The sequence below is a fragment of the Lissotriton vulgaris genome, chromosome 2_1 (genome assembly GCF_964263255.1).
Source record: "Lissotriton vulgaris chromosome 2_1, aLisVul1.2, whole genome shotgun sequence".
NCBI classification, from domain to species: domain Eukaryota; kingdom Metazoa; phylum Chordata; class Amphibia; order Caudata; family Salamandridae; genus Lissotriton; species Lissotriton vulgaris.
The window spans coordinates 952954643-952970705 of NC_141687.1; the positions used below are offsets into that span (position 1 = coordinate 952954643).

The 16063-nt window shown below is 42.1% G+C and overlaps 1 protein-coding gene across 1 annotated transcript in view; it reads left to right on the top strand.

Annotated features, from left to right (window-relative positions):
• The window catches only part of PSMB2 (proteasome 20S subunit beta 2), a 214607-nt gene extending 201974 nt beyond the window's left edge, over positions 1-12633 (top strand). Inside the window, exon 6 of the mRNA XM_086956505.1 lies at positions 12434-12633. Within this exon, the coding sequence (XP_086812631.1) occupies positions 12434-12535 (102 nt within the window). The 3' untranslated portion in view covers positions 12536-12633. The remainder of the gene's footprint in view (positions 1-12433) is intronic.
• Positions 12634-16063: the final 3430 nt, after the last annotated feature.

A 16063-nucleotide genomic window follows, 5' to 3' on the forward strand; every position in this document is an offset into this window, starting at 1 on the left:
TCCAAACTTTCTGATTTTTCTAAAATAAACTCCCAAATCAGGAGGTTGTTTTTGCAGAAAAAAAATGACCACCTACACGTCTTTTTTTCCCCTCATGGTGTGGGGAGTAATTTAGTTTTAATACTGTCCCTCACCACCAAGATAAACCTGGCATTCACAGTCAGTAAAATAAAAAGCCACCTGGTTGCCTACTCTAAATAGGGTGGACAGTCGCATGTCTTCTTTCTGATGGCACCTACTCCGTCAGACCTCAGGCCGCCAAAGGAAGTTTTACACTTTCAAAATAAATTTTACTCCGTCGATGTAAAACTTGTGATCCATCTGACTCTAAATTGGGCGGGTGGATCGACCTTGAGTTTGGCAGCTGAGGCACTCTGTCGCCATTGAAACAGAGTAGCTGTTTGCCAAACTTTAAATGAGTCCATGATGCCTATCTAATGCAAATCCATACTGACTCTGGCCTCATGAGAACAGTCCATCTAGACCCTTGGTCATCTCATACATTCACCCTGTTACCCACTGCTTTTTATATTTGGGACATTTGAGGGTTCATACCACCCAAACTCACTGACTAAGCTACGCCCCTGAGTAACTGTAGGTCTGTAGGTGTGCTGTACCAAAGTCTACTTTGCTAACCTGCCTTGAGAAGCCAGTGGCTCTGCTCAGTTGGCATTTATAGACCAGTGCTCGCTGCAAAGCCTTTAAGGATATGATTGCAGCAAATTACTTGTTTTGGGGCAAGTTCTGAGTTTGCCTGGCCATCCCCTCCTCATCTATGCTCAGGAACAGCCTGTTATGTGCTTGCAAGGGGTGTACCAGTTGAAAAAAGCACTGTGCAGCGCAGTAGAAAATGGGAGCGCTGCGAAGCATAGAGCCCAACAGTCAGTGAGGCTGACCTCTAAGAGAGCTGGGGCTTCCTTTGACAAAACATCTAGCTTTGCCTTGGCACTTCCAGTTTTTTAGGAGCACCAGTCTTGTGCAGCAGGTAATCTGTTTCCCTCCAGGTCATTCCACTTCAGCCTGGATGAGAATTTCAGCCCCTAGGTTGACAGGCTGTAAGGGGTTCAGGTAACTGAAGTCTATCTGGCACTCCGACTTCCACTGCCCCAAAACTCACCTTTATTGTTTGAATGCTAATAAATATACAGTGCTGTCGGTCATTGCCATGTTTCCTGTACCTGCTTAAGGAATAACTTTCAAACCAAAGGTGATCAGTAGACGTGGGATTCACTGTAAATTCGAGTGACACTTGCCTCGGCGCCCTTTAGCTAGACCTTAGAAAATATATTGCTTCTACCATCAGGTAATTGGGAACTGTGCGCCTGATTTTATTTTTAAATAAGGTAATATTTCGTGTTTTTTCTGCAGTGTAGCCATTTCTTGTTGCAGTGTATATTTCACTTTCTGTAAATTAAGCTCCCCATAGCAGTGTAGCACTCTCCAGCCATATACAATTGCTTTTGCATGATCAACGTATGTTTGGTGCGAGCGCCTCATCTGTGCGCAGTCGTCTTGTATCTGTTTTAGTAAAGCGGTAGCACTTCCAAATGTAGCATCTGCTAGAGTGTTTCTGACCAGTTGTTACTATGGAGCACACCTGAAGCTGCAGTTCCCAATGTACCATTTGAGATGTTTATGCTCTGGTACAGAGCGGTCGGAAGAAGCATTTTTCTCTGTGTAATAGTTGAATGCAAAGTCTTACTTGGGCTGGAGCCTGTGCGAATCTAGAGTGCTGTTTAATAAAAAAAAATGACGATGCAAACCCATTTGTACAAAAAAAATTGGAATTTGCTATTTAGAAGTTGGTATGGAAAGATTGTAGCTCTACAGGCAACTTTACAAAATAAGAAGCATTGGTCAGACCCGTAAGAGTGTTCAAGAGGGCATCTGAGTGCATTTAGGCCCGAGATAAGTTTGTACTAGAGGTATTTTAACCAGTTGAAATGCTGTAGGAGAGTTCAACAGAGTGCGCAGGGGGGCTCTTAAAAATCTATTACGGCTTCTGTCCCCACCACTGGGTACCAGTATTAAATTGGCTGTTAAACTTTCGTCTTGAGCACCTGCCTAGATCCCTTGTTCAAATCCTGGAAAGACTCATTCATCTTAATTAGGGAAAGCGAGTACCATTTAGATGTGTATGAAGATATTAAGTAGTAGTGAACAAGTCGGATTATGTACATGCTGTATTGATAGTCATAAGATTTTTTTAAATATTTGTATTTCTCAGGATTATCCAAAGCACTTCACAATATGTTAAAACACCTTCACTAGCATAGGATCTATAATTTCAGTAGATGTAGTATTTCAGAAAAGGTTCAGCTGATGTTTTTACGTGTGAGTGAAAGCAAAGGTTGGCAAGTCTTTGAAGTGCAAGTGTTGTACAATATGGGAGCTAGATGTAGAATTTAAATGCGAGTGAGCAGTAAATATTGTTAACATACCTGTGCTGGTATGCAGAATAGTATTTGAACATTAACGCCCTAGTCTGTGTTCTGTGAGGATGGGGTTTCTTTTTCATTTCGGTTCCAGTAAAAATGTTCTGCATCATAGGATCTTCATTGATAGGCACAAGCATTGGAGTAATTCAGTCCAGCATGTGCAGTGCACAGAGACACCCTCCTAAGTCTATCAAAGGTAGAGGTGTACGAAATGTGCTTAATTAGCGTTGATTATGCAAAGTTTCTGGAAAAATATGCAAAATGCAAATGTCATTCAGCTGTATATTTTAGCACAAAGTTTAACCTTGCATCAGTTTTTTCCCAAGGATGCATTTGCGGAAAAAAAATTCACGCAAGAAAACACTAGTGGCACGAGTAACAGCAGATCATGCACTGACCTTTTTTCATTATCGTGCAATTGCGGTAAAATTTTGCTACGACTGGCACGTAATTACAAGTTGACTGTAACGTGAAATTCGTGAAATTGTACAGTTGTAACTTTAATTCCGCAGGAGAGTTAAACAAAGCATGTTATCTCTTTAAGGATGGAGGGTCTTCCATATCCCTGATGCCTAGCATTCGCAGTTGCCTCACAAAATCAGTCTTTTTTTTGGCTTGTGCAGGTGGGATCCTGGAAGATTCTGGATGGTTTTCCCCTATTTTCTGAGATTTTTCTCTCGGAGGTCTTTGTTTTTGGCCTTCTCTCGCTATCTTTGATCTCTAAGAAGCCTTCAGAGCTGTTTTTATAATGTTTTTCTTGTCATTGTTCCTTGACTATTTGTGACATGTCCCTCTTGTGGGAAAAAAGGGTGCTACTGACTCTCACCAAGTAAAATTGTGTGTGTGTTTGTTCGTTCGTGTTCCACCTTCTTATTCTGTTAGAGTTTCCATTCAGTGCAGGGTCACCTTTCACCATTGAATTGATTAATGTTGAGATTTTCGGCGTTGAGCCATGCACCAGAATATAAATCTAAGATGAGGCTAAAGTTGGCCTCATCACCTGATCAGTCTCCGGAGCAAATATCATTTACAGGTGCCCTTGCAACCTCTTTTGCTCCCTCTTCAGCCTCCTTCTCCAGCACTAAGATTGTTCTAGTGTCCGGACGGAGATCTATGTCTCCATAAGGAAGAGACCATTAACGCCAAGTCATTCTCCAACTCCAATAATTCCACTGAGGGTTCCTGCTTTCCCATTTAGGTTTTGGATAAGCATCAACCTTCACCAAAAGAGAAGTACAAGAGTTCTGCAGGATCTCCCCTGAGATCTAACCTTTTGGATGATGGCACTATACACTCTTCTTATATGCCCACATGCTCAACTGTATCTCCTTCAAATATTTCCCCGAAGTATGACATTACCACTTGTAAGCGTGTCTTGGTCTGGAGTGCCAAGAAACTGAATGTTCACCTCGCAGTTCCTAAGACCTTTTCTGTCATTATGGAAACTCTTCAACCAAGAGCAGTTTCTGGTCCTCTGTTCGCTATATGTAGCGAAGGAGAAATTTCTAACGCCAGCGACGGTGAAAGTAACCACACCCTGCTTACTAAACAAGTACAAGCCTCTCAAACAAGATTTGTGTTATGGTCATATCTCAAACCTGACTCTTGTTATTGTTTTTGGAGTACAGAGAAGGCAGAAACAACAACGCCCTTTTATCAAGAGAATAAGAGCATGGATGTGGTATGAAAGTTGCGTAACACTGTGGCCACTATACTGAAAACCGCTGGCGCAATTAATGCCACACATCGCGGAGTTATGGTAATAGTCCCCAGAAGCTTTTTAGATGAGTTGCCATGAAAATACAGATATGGCTTTAATGAGGTGGCTCAAGTAGGTCACCTTCTTTCCATCCAAGTCATCAGAGTGGCAAATTACATTCCTCCTGATTATATTTTCTGTCACTGAGACCGGACATCCAACTCCAAGACCCCAATCTACCATTCTCAGAATCAGCTTTCTTTGGCCAACTTGCTGAAGAGGAGGTGAAGATAAGGAGAACAAAATTGAGATATTGTAAACGGTCAGCCTAAAGAAAAAGAAGAGGTTCTCAGTACACACAGAAAGATTCTGTTCTTTTCTCATCAGAGGGCTCAATCATCTCCTAGGTCTTATTAGCTGTAACTGCAGCATCAACACTAACAATGCCAGAGGTGCTCCTACCAATGGATTTAGACATAGTTCTAAAAATATAGTCCACGTATGTCTTCTCTTCTGGGAAGACAGATCAATTCTGGATCTATGATTAGCCAACAAGTGGGTCAGCAAGGAACAATTCCATATGTTAGTACGCTAACAGATCTTTCCACACCTTGCGAACGAGAAGTGGATGAGTGCTGTGAACATAGAGGACCCCTATTTTCACATTCCTATAGCGAAGAACAAGTAGTACATATGATTTCTATTAGGGCATTCACTCTACAAATATGTTATGTTTCTCATGTTATGCAGATTTGTAGAGCGCATGTCATGAAAACCTGAGCTAACCACAAGCATATACAGGTATAATAAAGAAAGCAAAAGGCTCTCAAAGCTTTCAAATTGAAAACATTCTGCCTAAGGTGTTAATAGCATGACTATAAACCATCTCCTGTCAAGAGAAAATTATAGCTGCAATTTGCTTCAGTCAGGGTTCAACTTGAAATAGTAATAGAGACAAAAAAGGCCTGTTTCAAGCTGCCTTTATTGAGGTCCTGATATTTAAAAAATGTTTAGAGTGCTTGAAAAAAGTTTTCCTCCAATACGAGCATCTTCATTTCCAATGGAGCTTAACGTTGAACTTTCAAAATTGATTTGGCCACATGTTTGAGCGTATTCACAAAGCTTCATTACAGCATCTATAGTGGAAGTCTGTGTTCTAGTTTCTGGAACCTCTGCACGTAGGCTGAGTGAGCTACTGGCCTATTCTGTTGTTAAGACGTTTATAATCTATAATTCCTATATGGTAGTAATTAGACCTCATCCTCCATTTCTACCTAAGATAGTTTCGGAATTCCATATGATTCAGCCCATTACTGTGCCGTTTTTCTTCACTTATCCTTCTATTTTCACAGAACGTTCTCTGCACCATTTAGAAGCCAGGAGAGCAGTGTGTTTTTATCTAAGCAAAAATGTAAAATTCAATCAACTTTTTGACTATTACGTCGTAGAATGTACTAAAAATGTAAACTTTAATCTCTGCTCCTTAGCGCCGTGTTTTTAAGACTTTAGGTGAGTTCTTGTCTTTAAATGCTGCAGCACTTTTGGAAAATATTGTAAAAGTATTATTCCATTTCTGAGGTAGCTGCCTCACTATTGATATTTGCTTTTGTTATGTTTCAATTTTTGTACATTTAAACACATTTGCACTTTTGAAATACATATATTTGTAGTAACTTTCAATTTAAAAAAATTATTTTGTGTTGGAATGAATTAGAAGTAGGGTTCTAGAACATTTTGGAGTCCTAAAATTTAAGGAAATTTCCACCAGTTATTTAACCTATTAACATAATTTGTATTGAACCGCAAGTGGTGTATTTAGTTCATTTTTCAAATGGGGTAAGTTTAACAAAATTCGATTTATATTACACTTTATTCTGATGCATGAACTTTAAACTACAGTTCACTGAACTTCCTGAGAACACACATAGAATAACTAAAAGATTGGTGTGCACACCTGTAGCTATATCACAGAGTGCCTTAAATCATTTAATACCCAAAGAAATTGCTAACATCCACAAAATGAAAATGGGAAAGGTATGCTTCTTTAGAGGTACCTACTTCTCGCTCACAGTGATTGTTGTCCAGTCTTGCTCTGAAGCATGCATGGCGAAAAACCATGCCCACTGTAAAATTCGTATAGTTACACAACAGGGTTTCCAAGTGTGGGAATGTATAAACATTAATTGTCAAAATTATCAGTCAGTGAACAAAAGCAAATTAGCCAATCTTGATCGAGAAATTCACGAGACCGGGTGCCCACTAATTAGGTTTTAAGGAAGCATATTACATTCATATTACTCAACAGCAAAATAGACACAGGATTACAATTGTGGCGATTTAGTGCTCAAGTGAGTACAACTTAAATTGTATATAGTGTGCATAGAAGGGAAAACGACAGTGGAATATATCAGAATATTTAGTAACCAATGTAGTAATTTAATTTCAAAGGATATCAATCCATTCCAATTGTGGGAAGTGTTGATGGCGTTTCAACCCAAAAGAATGAGTGGATCATCATCAGGACAAGAAAAATTAAATGAGCATGGGCATAATTTCTGTAAAAAAAACAGGGTGGGCACTGGAATTTGTAAATCAAAGAAAAATATTTCAAAAGGAAGCCTTGGTAATCTTTACTTGCATCACTTAAAGGGAACAATTGAATTTGTAATAAAGAAGGAAATGTAACTCATTCAGGCCAAAAATAAAATTATTAAAAATAAGTAAAGTACCAACAACAGGTGTCAAATTCTATAGCGTTCCATCACTGGTAGAAAAACAAGAATGTACACTTACTGCAACACTGTAGAAAGGCCTGTATATATTGGGCTTGTAAAAACCTGATTTTGGTGGTAATCTCCAGTAAAATCCCCTGAAAATATTTAGGGCACATGGCTAAGGTAGCGGCCAAGAGCCCCATAAAACCGAAAAGATACCAGTTGGCTGTATGCATCAGTTATTTAGGAGCGTCCACGTCCTTCGGGAGACCGCTAAAGAATGAGGAAAGCAAAACGCAGGAGAGAAGCTTCCAAAAATATGTCCATCGACCAATGTGTCAGAAATAACATGAAAAAACTTAACCACAAAAAGAATGGTTTGTATTGGAAAATCAATCCTTAAAAATACAGAGGCATATTTAATCAAAATTATGAACACCGAAAGATCTGCAAATTACAAAAAGATATTGTACAAAAAGATATTGTAAAAAAAAAAGTGGTGGGGGGGATTAACCCGAAAGAGACACCATACAGAAATAAAAACATTAAATGCAAAATAATAATTGTGGAAAAAGAAAACTTGTGAAAAAGTCAAGGTAAACCACCAAAAAAGGGCAAGAGAGGTGAAAAAAATCGAGTTGTTGTAAAGTTTCACCATTACATTGAATTCCATATGTGATGTTTGTAAAACAACACATTATAGCACAGTTGCAACTCCACTTACGTAAATGCAGCGACACTTGACATATTTTGAGAAGGGTCTCTGTAAAAATGAGAAATGTAGAAAAAGCTTATTCTTTTGGGTTGGAACGCCGTCTACGCGCCTGACATTCGGAATGAATTGCTAACCTTTGAAATTAAATTTTTGCATTTGCTAAATCCTATGATGTCTTTCATTGTCGTTTTCCTTTTGTACACACTCTGTACTATTAAAGCGCTCACACAGTGAGTACAACTTAATCACCACAATTTTATTCTGTGTCCATTTTGTTGTTGAGTAATGTCAATCTAATATGCTTCCTTAACTCGTTGACCACGGCGCGAATTCCGCCGCGTTGCGGGAGTTTTAATCAGTGGGCAGGGTTCGGACGTCCCCTGGCTGTCATCCGCAAACGCCCACCGCCACGTGGGACGGCCGGGGGCCATCCTGAGCACAGAACGGGTTAAAAACAAATTAGTGGGCACCCTGTTTTGTTCATTTCTCCATCACAATTAGTTACTTTGCTTTTGTTCTTTGACTGATATCTTGACAATTCATGTTTCTGCATTGCCTTACTTGAAACCACTGTTGTGTATCTATAAAGTATTGCCCCTGGTTCCAGGTGCCATTTGGGCTGCACGTGTTTTGTGTAATTGAGTGTAAACTTTTATCGTGAGTTAGAATTCTTCGGCCTTTTTAGGTCTCGCCTGTCGATGCGCATCGAGCAAGCGAGACTATGGGGGCTTATCCACTCTTTATCCACTGCAAGGAATCGTGGCGATTCCTTGCAGTGCCCGTGACTTTTAAGCTCAATGCGCATGCGCATTGAGCTTAAAAGCGCGTGCACGTCCGTCTTGTTTTACCCGCTCCGCCCCCTCCCCTTCCCGCCGTGTCGCATTTCTCCTCCCCCCTCCCCTCTCTTCCCTCCGTCTTGTTTGTTTATTTTACCCGCTCCGCCCCCTCCCCTTCCCGCCGTGTCGCATTTCTCCTCCCCCCTCCCCTCTCTTCCCTCCGTCTTGTTCATACAGCCTCTTGCTACTTCAAAACACACAGGCCACCGCAGGCATTAAGCTACAACCCAAATAAAATCCCCTTTGCACCTTTCCCGCTGCCTGCTGTCAATCAGTGCCTCCAGGCTCTGTTCTCATGGAGCCCTTCCAAAGAATGAGTATCGGAGCTCGTTCTCTCGAATTCTTGAATGCGCTCTGTCGTCTGTGCTTTCTCATTAGAAGTAATCGATGTGTCCCTTTGATCATCTCTTGTGCACAGGGCGCAGAACCATTCTTTTTATCTTCTTATTTCATCTATGTCCTCTTTCAGGGTTTCCTGTTTTAAAATAATGCTGTAATTCCCGACTCTCCGTGTTTCACGGTTTCTCGCTAACACTTTTCTCCTTACAGCACCACAGAAAAGGCTGGTAAACGTATCGGTCGCCCCTCCCTCCTCTTTTTCCACATTGGGGTAGGGGTGGGCCTGCCAGACAGAGAGCGCTCTGAGGAACAGCCGCCGGACTAGGTAAAGCTGACGTGTTGAAACAAAACAAGCCTCGCCTCCCAAGACCGTAAAGAAAACAGATCTTTATGCAGAGGTTCAGAGACTTAAGTGCGTGGATTAACCAATTAGCTGCCCCATTACTTTCTCCCTCTGAATTGCATTCGGGAGACTTGTTTACATAGCCTCGAAGGATTAGCCTGCCAACGAAGTAATCCACGAGCACAGAAATAATCACATTATGAGGATTTGCCAACTGTCAGGTGATTGACAAGTGCACGGCGCTAAATGGAATGCTTCTGGTAAATGTAGTTTTGTGTGTGTTCTAGTTTGCTTATTGAATAACTGAAGGAATGTAGGACCTTCTGTTTCGTGGAAACCGCTGATGTGCTTGGTTTTAAAAAAAATGTTTTTTTAACGTATTATCCTCCCGCAATCTCTGCAGATTTAACAGCCACCCTCACTCACCCTCACTCACCCTCACCCTCCCTCACTCGCCCTCAACCCCTCACCCTCACTCACCCTCACTCACCCTCAACCTCACTCACCCTCAACCCCTCACCCACCCTCAACCCCTCAACCCCTCACCCACCCTCAACCCCTCACCCTCAACCTCACTCACCCTCAACCCTTCACCCTCACTCACCCTCAACCACTCACCCTCAACCACTCACCCTCACTCACCCTCAACCCCTCACCCTCACTCACCCTCACCCACCCTCAACCCCTCACCCTCACTCACCCTCAACCCCTCACCATCACTCACCCTCAACCCATCACCCTCACTCACCCTCACTCACTCACCCTCACCCTCACCCACCCTCACTCACCCTCACCCTCACTCACCCTCACCACCTCATCCTCACTCACCCTCACTCACCCTCAACCCCTCACCCTCACTCACCCACCCTCACCCTCACTCACCCTCAATCCCTCACCCTCACTCACCCTCACCCACCCTCACTCACCCTCAACCCCTCACCCTCACTCACCCTCAACCCCTCACCCTCACTCACCCTCAACCCCTCACCCTCACTCACTCACCCTCACTCACTCACCCTCACTCACCCTCACTCACCCTCAACCCCTCACCCACCCTCACTCACCCTCAACCCCTCACCCTCACTCACCCTCAACCCCTCACCCTCACTCACCCTCAACCCCTCACTCACCCTCACCCTCCCTCACCCACCCTCACTCAGCGCAACCACAGCATCTTCACTAAATATATTTAATAAACTTTAAGCTATTGGCAATATAAAATAAAATCCATTTTATTTACGTATTAATTATTGTTTTTTTAAGCCATTGATTTTTTTTATATCAATACATATAAGTCACATATAAGTCCCGTTAATACAAAACATGTTGCTTTACAAATGCTAGAGGTGTCACATTTACAAAAATTATAACTATTGGCTTTGTAAAGAAGAAAGCTATTAATTTAGCTATTTAGAAAAAACAACACATAAATAAAAAACAAAAAAATAAATAACACCTATAGCTCAAACTTTACTACTGCGAGACCTATTGCATTTCCAATGCTTGTTATTTATTGTCAAATGGGCTTCGGGATGGTGGGAATAAAATGGAATAGAAGATGTCGGTACTGGTTATGTAGATGGGTTAAATCTAAAAGTTGAAACATAATATAATCCGGTTCCCACATAAATTTTCCCTGACGTTTTCAGTTCATGAGCTGCTTGTTGCGACATGTTGTATGTAGACTTATCAAGAACATACAGGGGATTGGAGCCCGCCCATTCTGTTCAATTGGTTGGCTTTCCAGTCACTCATTTGGTTGCTTCATATTTGTGTCCCAGCTTGACAGACTTGTGTTTGCCCTCCCATGAAGCATAATAATTGTCGCCATATCATCACTCTTCATTGGCTGGCTTCTGTGCTTGCATTGCTTGCGTTTCAAACACTACTTTTTTTCCTTTTTGGTTGTGTTTTTTGGCTTTGTCCCTTGAATCCTTTTTTTGCCCTGCACCCTTTGTTGTGGCTGTCACTCAGGTGCACTTTCCATATCACCTTCCATGTTGCATTCACCCTCGTGTACCCCCCTCCCCACATCCCATAGTTGCTTTCGCACCCTTGTGCTTCTCCACAGTCCACTGCACATTTCGCCCTTTTGCCTGTTTCCTGTCCTCCACTGCTGCTCCTTGCTCTGCCGTCTACTTTTCCCACCCGTGCGCTCTTTATTGCTTCCCTCACATGTGCCCCTATGTTGCTTCTGACTCTAACCCGTGCCCCTCTGTGTTGTTTCTGCACCCTCCCCCATTGCTTTCCCATCCGCATTTTTAAATAAAAAGGGTTTCGTGAGTTTTTTTTTTTTTAATAAGTTACTGGTCCAACTCAGATCAATAACCACAAAGACCGTGCCAAAGACTTTTTTCAAAATTCTTTAGCCCTGCTGCACAACACATAAAAAAGTGAACGTTTACATTTTATTTTCCTAAGCAAGTAACCTGAGGTGTAAGACACTGATGCATCAAACTAAAGGGGGATTTTTAGTTATCCCCTACAGACAGCTGTATCTAATTTTTATTTAACCCCTTCCATGCTGATGACGGCCGGGAGCTGTCATGGCACACAGTGTTCGTATGCTGATGACGGCTCCGGGCCGTCATGACCGCACCCGCGATTGGAATGTGCCGCACAGGCCCAGAATCGCGGCCGCAGCCTGGAGGTTAAAGACCTATTGTGGACAATACCTGTACTTAGGGAGGACTTTTGGTTAACCCTTTTTTTAGCACTGATTGGTTTTCTTGTCTGTCACATTCCCTGCCTTCGTATTCGATGACTTTATATCCTCTGCTTGTTTGTCCATCCCCTGGAGCCTAGTTTATTTACCATTCTATTGATTGCTAATTTATATGGTTAAATGAATGTTTATCTTTGTAAATGTTTTTCCTACAATGCAGTTAGAATTAAATGTCATTTTAATCACAGTTTGGAGAACATAACCCTCTATTCAAGTCTTTCCCCTATTATAGGTGTTGTATTATCAGATACCCAATTTTTGCAGGTGAAAGAATGTATTTCCTCACTGTTCATTTACCTTTATTTCACTAGGTAAAGTAATAACTGCACATTAAATTATTTGCTGTGTATTAAAAGGAAGATTGAAGAGCTGATGAAAAGACTTATGAAATTTATAGTGTTTTTAGATTAATGTATAGACTGTTTTCCCCCCACATTAAGTGCACCAGTAGTAGTACGTAGAATTCGAGTTAAACTCTTGAATGTTTGGTTTCTCCAAGTATGGCTTTAGCACCATGACTGGAAGGTTTAGTTCAATGATTTGTAAATTATATTGATATTCCACTTTTTTTTAGAAATTGTTCTAGATTTCTGATTTAATTTACATTTTTACTTCGTATTTCAGCTTCAGAAGCGTTTCATCCTAAACTTGCCATCATTCAACGTCCGAATCATCGATAAAGACGGAATCCACGACTTGGAGAAGATTTCCCTCCAGAAGGCCTAACCCTGCCCATTCAGTCCTTTTATTTGCTCTTCTCGTTTTCTACTGGTTTGAAGTTAGGCGTGTACAGAAACAAATTCAAATAAAACTTCGAATTTCCACTGGTTGTGCCGATGATAGTCTCTCATTACATCTCCAGTTTACAGCAGAGCATGTTTGCACACTCGTTATTGTATGTCAAGTTCTACCAGGCAGCACAGCTATCTGGTTTGCAAAGACATGTTGTGGACATTCTGAAAGCTGGCCTAGAAATGCATTCCGCCTATTGCTGACCATTGGCTTTGTGGTTTGCAACTCACATTTGCTTGCTTTTCATTTGCTGGCTTTATTTGTTTTAGGCTATCCAGCATGTCTCTGTCCTTTCTGTGGAGAATACCCTGTTGACTGTATTCTTCCACGAGTGCTCGCGGTCTTTAAACAGGCCTAAAACCCCTTCGCTGCTAGGCCATTTCCACCCCGGTGCTAAGCCTTTGTTTGGCTATTTGGGGTCGTTCGCGCTTAGGCCCCTGTAACTTTTTGACCACATAAGGTATCCATGCAAAATTTGCGTCATTTTTTTCCAACATCATGGGAATTCTAAAGGTACCCAGGGTTTGTGGATTCCCCCGGAGACACAGAAATTAGCCAAAATTGCTCAAAAGGTTGGTTTTTTTTTTTTTTTAAAAGAGCAACAAATGAGTCTGTTTTTTCCCTGCAAATGGTATCAAAAAAGGGGTTGTGGTGCTGAAATCACCAGCTTTCAGGGACAAGCAGACGTTTGTCAGAAAACTAAATTTTTTTTACACAGTTTTGCCATTTTTCTGGGACATAACCTATTTTTGCTATTTTTTGTGCTTTCAACCTCTTTTCAGTTAATGGTAGAAATGGGCATGAAAGCAATAATGGATCCTGGAAAGCTATACATTTTTAGAAAAGTAGACAACATTCTGAATTCAGCAAGGGGTCATTTGTGTAGATCCTTCAAGGTTTCTTTATAGAAACTAACAGTTACATAAAGGAAAAATTGCCTAGTTGGAAAAAAAGCCATTTGTGTCAACGTTTTCAACTGTAACTTCTAATTATGACAGCTGTTTGATAGCAATATACTGTTACATCGGCTAGACCTTTCTGGTTGTGGGGATATATAGGACTTGTAGGTTAACCTAGAACCCGACGAACCCTGAGCCAATAACTGAGCAGGGACTTGCAATGGTTTTTTATTATGTGCCGGGTATATAGCAATTATTCTGGGCAAATGTATACATAGAAAAATCGGTATGAAAGACACCTATATATTTCTGAAATGGGAGCAAAATAAAGAGTCTAGAAACAGTAGATATTTGCACATTTCCGAAATTGGGAATACCCATACTAGCATGAGAATTGTAGGTCATTTTTCAAAATGGGATGACTTGACTGGCTCTCAACAGGTTCTGTTACCCAGAATAACTTGCAAACCTAAAAAATTGTCAAACAAAACAATAATTCTCACATTTTTGTGGTGGAAAGTTCTGAAATCTGCGTGGATCCACAATATTCCACCCACCCCGCGTTCCCCAAAGTCTTCAGAGAAAAATGGTACCTCACTTGTGTGGGGAGGCCAAGTGCCCGCGATAGGAAATGGCCCAAAACGCAACGTAGACACACAAGAATTTCACAGTGAAAAATGACCCTTTTTTTGCAAAGTTCCTAGCTGTAGTTTTGTAACCCTAGCTCTGCCGGCACCTAGGGAAACCTAGCCATCCTATACATTTTTGAAAACTAGACACCCAGGGGCATCCAGGATGGGGTGAGTTGACTGGCTCTCACTGGTTTCTGTTACCCAGAATCCCTTGCGAATCAAAATAAATTGTCAAAAAACAAATTTTTCTCACATTTCTGTGGTGGAAAGTTCTGGAATCCGCGTGTATCCACAAAATTCCACCCACCCAGAATGCCATGCAAACCTTAACTTTAGCTGTAAGAAACACATTTTCCACATATTTTTGTGTGGAATCACTGTGCCGGCACAAATGTCCTACCCCACAGCGTTCCCCTAAGTGATACCTGACTTGTGTGGTTTGGGAAAGGCCCTGTGACTGGGAAGAGCCCAAAACATAGAGAATAAGGGTATAGCACAGTGAATTCTAAGCGCAAATTTTTTTTTAAAATACGTTTTTAGCCAATTCTGCATTGGGTACCCACACAAGTGAGGTATCATTTTACTCTGGAAACTCGGGGGAACGCTGTGGGTTAGGACATTAGTGCCAGCACAGTGATTCCACACACAAATATGTGGAAAATGTGTTTTTTTCAGCTAAATGTGAGGTTTGCATGGCATTCTGGGTAGGAAAACTTTGGGGTATCCATGCAAACCATACATCATAGGACTCCCCCTGGTGTCTAGTTTTCAGAAACTTTTGGGTTTGGTACTTTCCTGAAGTGGCCGCCGAGCCCGGGGCCAAAACCCCAGGTGCACCCCTCCAAACCAGGTTGTTTTGCTACAGGTAATTTCAAAGTCTCCACAGTACGATTTGTGCCATTCCTGTTGCAGCCACTATGCCTACCCACACAAGTGAGGTACCATTTTTATCGATAGGCCTGGGGGAACGCTGGGTTGGAGGAAATTTGTGGAACCAAGCGGATTCTAAAACTTTCCCAGACAGAAATTTGAGGAAAAAATTATTTTTTTCAGCGAAATTTGAGGTTTGCAGGGGATTCTGGGTAGGAGAATGTTGGGGGACCCACGCAAGCCATACCTCGCTGGACTCCCCTGACTGTCTAGTTTCCAGAAATGTGTGAATTTGGTAGTTTCCCTAGATGGCCGCCGATCCTGGGGCCAAAAACACATGGGACCCCCCTTGCAAAACCAGGTTGGTTTGTGATAGGTCATTTTGATGTCGCCTCAATAGGTTTTGGGCCCTTCCCTGTTGCGGGTACTTGATCCACCCACAGAAGTGAGGTACCATTTTTCTTGGAGAACTTTGAGAAATGCGGGTTGAGTGGATCCACACAGATTCCAGAACTTTCCACCACAGAAATGTGAGGAAATATGTTTTTTTTTTTTTTTTACAAATGTTGGGGTTTACCAGGGATTCTGGGTAACAGAACCTGGTGAGAGTCAGAAAAGTCTTCCCATCCTGGATTCCCCTGGTGTTTAGTTTTAAAAAATGTACAAGTTGTCTAGGTTTCCTTATGTTCCGGCTGCGCTAGGGCGCAAAATCCAGAGGTAGGCACATCCTGAAGAAAATTTGGTGCCTCGTGGGCTTTCTGCCACCCTGGGGAGGAGGTAATAGAGGGCTATTGCCCCAAGAGGGGCAGAAAAACGGTGACTATTCTTCTGGGGACACGGGGATGCCCATTCTGGGAAGCCCCCACCCCTACTATTAGAAAAGCCAGCATAATCGCTGGCGCCTAGTGGACTTTCAGTGGAGATCAGGAGCTATTGCCTCCTGGTGGGGGGGGCAGAAAGGCTTTGGCATCTTTTTTTGGAGGGGTGGGGGCAACCTGGTGGCTAGTAGGCTTTCTGTCCCACCCCGGGGGAGGGGGGAGATAAGGGGCTATTCTCCCATC